Here is a 4,070-nt window from a genome sequence, read left to right on the forward strand (position 1 = left end):
CCCTTCCCGGTTCAAATACCCCTCATCTCCTATGGCCTCCAGTCCAAACTTTTCACCGCACCACCGCCACCCTGTCCCGATGATCACAATGAGGGCGCAGCTCGCTCCAGCCCTCCTCCTCCTCCTCCTCATGGTTGCCGCCGCGCCGCTCATATCGGCGATGACTGTTGAGGAGGAAACCAAGGAGAAATTGCTACAGGGCGCCCACAAAGAGGACCTCGCCAATAAACTCAGTATCGCGAGTGTCGACTCAGACGCTTATGCAGCCGAGCAGAAATCAGTTGGGCCCGATAGCAAGAAGCAGGCCGCTAAGGATGTCGTCGATAACACAAGCTATATTATGGGTGCTGTGCCTGAGAAGAAACCTGAAAGTAAAAGCGACGAGAAGAAACTCAAGGAGGAGGCCAAGGTCATCGCTCAAGTCAAAGGAGAGACGAACTACGAGGATGCCGCCGCTGAGCAGAATGCCAAGGAGGAGAAGAAATCCAAACTCAAGAGTGACAACTCCGAGGATGATGATGCTGAGAAGAAGGAGAAGAAATCAAAAAACAAAGACGACGACGAGGACAAAGAGAAGAAATCTAAAAATAAGGATGATGACGATGTTGAGAAAAAGGAGAAGAATTCCAAAAGCAAAGACGAGGACTCTATATATGACACCGAGAAGAAATCCAAAAACAAGGATGATGATGATGATGATGATGATGAGAAGAAAGATAACAAGTCTAAAAGCAAGGACGACGACGACGACAATGATGATGATGATGAGAAGAAAGAGAAGAAATTGAAAAACAAGGATGATGACGATGATGATGAGAAGAAAGAAAAGAAATTGGAAAACAAGGATGATGACGATGATGAGAAGAAATCCAAAGAAAAAAGCGACTCGTCCGAGGATGATGATGCCGAGAAGAAATCTAAAAGCAAGAGCGAGTCCTACGAGGACGACGATGACAATAAGAAATCCAAAAGCAAAAACAAGGCATCAGAGGAAGATTTTGATGCCGTCCCCATGGAGGTCAAGGCCGATGAATCTATGCCAGCTGTCGACACGCCCGACGGGTACCAAGCGCCAATGACCAAGACCAAGCCACAGTTGCCCGCGGCCGACACACCCGACGGCCACACCGCGCCGACCACGGCCCAACCAAATATGTCTGCAGCAGACACTCCCGACGGCTATGCCATGCCGACAACAAAGATGTCAGCGACTGACACACCAGACGACTATGTCACGCCGAGCAAGGCCCAGCCGGCGATGTCCGCGACCGACTCACCCGACGGCAACGTCCCGGCGACCGACTCACCCGATGGCAACGTCCCCGCGACCGACTCGCCCGACGGTAACGTCCAAGCGACCGACTCGCCCGACGGCAACGTCCAAGCGACCGACTCGCCCGACGGCTACGCGACGCCGACGAAGCCCGAGGTGGACGTGCAGTCCTACTCGGAGACGGTGCCCCAGCCGGTGCTCCGGATGCTGAGCCCGCTGGTGAAGTCCATGTGCGCCAGGACGAGCTACCCGTACGAGTGCGAGGCATCGATCGCCAGGCTGCCGGAGACGACGGCGGTACCAGGGCGGCAGAAGAACCTCTTGGGCGTGCTGACCCTGGCCATAGATGCCGTGCGCGCGAAGATCGTGGAGGCGAAGAACGCGGCCACGGACGTGTCCAAGGACCCGCACGTGGACAAGCTCGCCAAGGGCGCCGTCAAAGACTGCATCAGTAATTACGACGACATGAACTACGAGTTCGACTCGGCGCTGACCGCGCTCAAGCGAGGAGACAAGGGGACGGCGGGCAGCGCGCTCGACGCGGCGCGCACCGCTGTTGACACCTGCGACGAAGGTTTCCTCGACCGCCCGCAGCTGAAGCCAATCCTGGGAGGTTACGAGAAGGTGCTCGCGGAGCTCTCAAGCAACGTCCTCGCCATTAATGCCAACGGCAAGAAGTATTAGCATGACCTCACCATTCCTTCCGATCGCCGAAACATACAGTATTGACATTGGTGCTAACATCTGTCTTGCGTGCAGACTGTATGAATATGTATACGATTGTTTTTCTTTTTCTTTTTGAAAGGATGTATATGACTGTTTATATGGCTGTGTGTGTGATGATGTACAGCAGTACATTAGTTGACCCTCTTGTTAAACTTCTTCATTTAATTTGATTTGCTGCTCCTTTGTGGCCCATCAAGTAGCGATGCTAATCAAAATGTGAATGCCAAGTTTCAAACAAAGTTTGTCCAGGATCTGAGGCTAACCTAGACGAGAGTGAAATTTCGCACAAAATTAAGATTATTCAGAGTCTGACGCAGATTAAACTTCACATTGATTACTGACAACAATGTAAAAACGGCGGGGCATTCCGAGAACTGAACTCAGGACCTCTCACACCCTAAGCGAGAATCATACCATTAGACCAAATGCCTTCAACTTGGTGATAATTAAGGAATTAGAATAGCAAAACATTAAAGTTTGTGTTCTCGCTCTACATACAAGTCATGAAAGTTTTGACCCCTTTTTGCTAGGGATGTAGGCGGGCGCGAGGCCCAAAACATATATTTCTAAATATTATGTGGAGTAATAATTCAGTCTTCGTAATTTAAACTATGTGAGTGATTTATCCTTAAGCAAAAAATATCTTAACATGAAAATTTTGCATGTCACTTAAATGCAATGTGATTTAAACCCACTTATAAATGCACTAATTCATTATGCATGATAGATAATTCACATGCGTAGATCGGACGGATGGTAGTGAATCAATCTAGTAAATCTAAGCAATTTTGATAATCACATGTGATTAGATAACACGACAAAATATGTGTTATTCTGTGACGAAAACCCTGGTGGCGAAGAGCAAACCGTTGCCTAAGGTCATTTTCCGTGACAGAAACCATCACTAGTTGATTTCTCCCCGGCGTAGCTCCATGCGGCAACTTTGGTGATGTTCAGACCTGATTTTAGGCGAAACTTTTCCCGTCATTAACCATGTGCATTTTTCACGACGGATTTGAGTGTCATAGAAAATGTTGAACGGGCCAATTTCTAAAATATAAATAGAAAAATAACTAATTGTTTTTGCAGCTGACTTATCTAGTGCTGAACTTCACTTGGTGAGAGTCTTTGTTCATATTTTTTGAAGGTGGTCAACCTACTTTCTGATAGTGCTTCTAAATTTTTTTGAAGTGCTTAGAATATTCATTAATGCATGTAAGTTCATATGCAAACATGAACACACCACATGTAAATAAATACATATACAAAACACATCAAACGTAAATAAATTAAATCAATACATATACAAACGTGATTGGCGAACCCCTACTAAATAATTTATAATGGACATTGAGACATAAACAATGTGTGCTTCTTATGCCCCGAGCGCAGGAGGTGGAGCACACAATACATATTGTAATGCCAATACGGTATTGATCAGTTCTTGATCAAAGTGATGGCACTTCTTTACTTATAGGAAGTCTAGCAGAGTCGTAAGAATGGATGTTCTTGTTCTATCGATCCGCACTGCTCATCTTGTCGCCTAACGAAGGCGGACGCCAAGTTTCAGTGATGTAGTGTGGCGATTACTAGCAGTCGGCCGCATGCCAACTGCCATCGGCTATTGACGCCACTTTCCCCCTCCGCCCGCCAACTTTTGCCACCAGGCGCTCGTTGCCCACAGCTATAAGAAGGTTGTCGCATAACCAAAGAGGTCATCTTCTATCCTACAACCTCCACATCCCACCAATTACCATGGCCAGATAGGTGACCGCCTCCAAGACCAAATAGCTCATCCTCTTCCAGCCTTGACATCATGCTCCATTGACATGTCTGAATAGCTCACTATGGTCGTGGTGCTTATCCTCCATAAGCGGCCGAACTTGGCGCCAGTCTTGAAGGAGATGGGCGCGACAGAGGATCCCTTCGCCATCTGGTTGCATCGCCAGGAGAGAGCTGGCGCTCATAGCTCTTTTCGGGCACCACCAACTCGCCTATTGCGTTGCATAATGGAGCCACATGAGGTGCATGGAATGCGACATTTGGCTTCGTTACACGGAGCATCATGCGC

General features: G+C 48.1%; 1 protein-coding gene across 1 annotated transcript; it reads left to right on the top strand.

The window, feature by feature from the left end:
- The first annotated feature begins 10 nt into the window (after positions 1–10).
- Positions 11–2,144, top strand: LOC123099792 (DNA ligase 1-like). The gene has a single exon (XM_044521881.1). It carries the CDS (start codon positions 32–34, stop codon positions 1,955–1,957), a length of 1,926 nt encoding a protein of 641 aa, XP_044377816.1. The 5' UTR covers positions 11–31; the 3' UTR covers positions 1,958–2,144.
- Positions 2,145–4,070: the final 1,926 nt, after the last annotated feature.

Source organism: Triticum aestivum, chromosome 4D (genome assembly GCF_018294505.1).
Source record: "Triticum aestivum cultivar Chinese Spring chromosome 4D, IWGSC CS RefSeq v2.1, whole genome shotgun sequence".
Taxonomy (NCBI): domain Eukaryota; kingdom Viridiplantae; phylum Streptophyta; class Magnoliopsida; order Poales; family Poaceae; genus Triticum; species Triticum aestivum.

Bases quoted from the DNA above. Each gene is read 5' to 3' on its own strand.
- LOC123099792 (XM_044521881.1), top strand. From the start codon at position 32: ATGGCCTCCAGTCCAAACTTTTCACCGCACCACCGCCACCCTGTCCCG.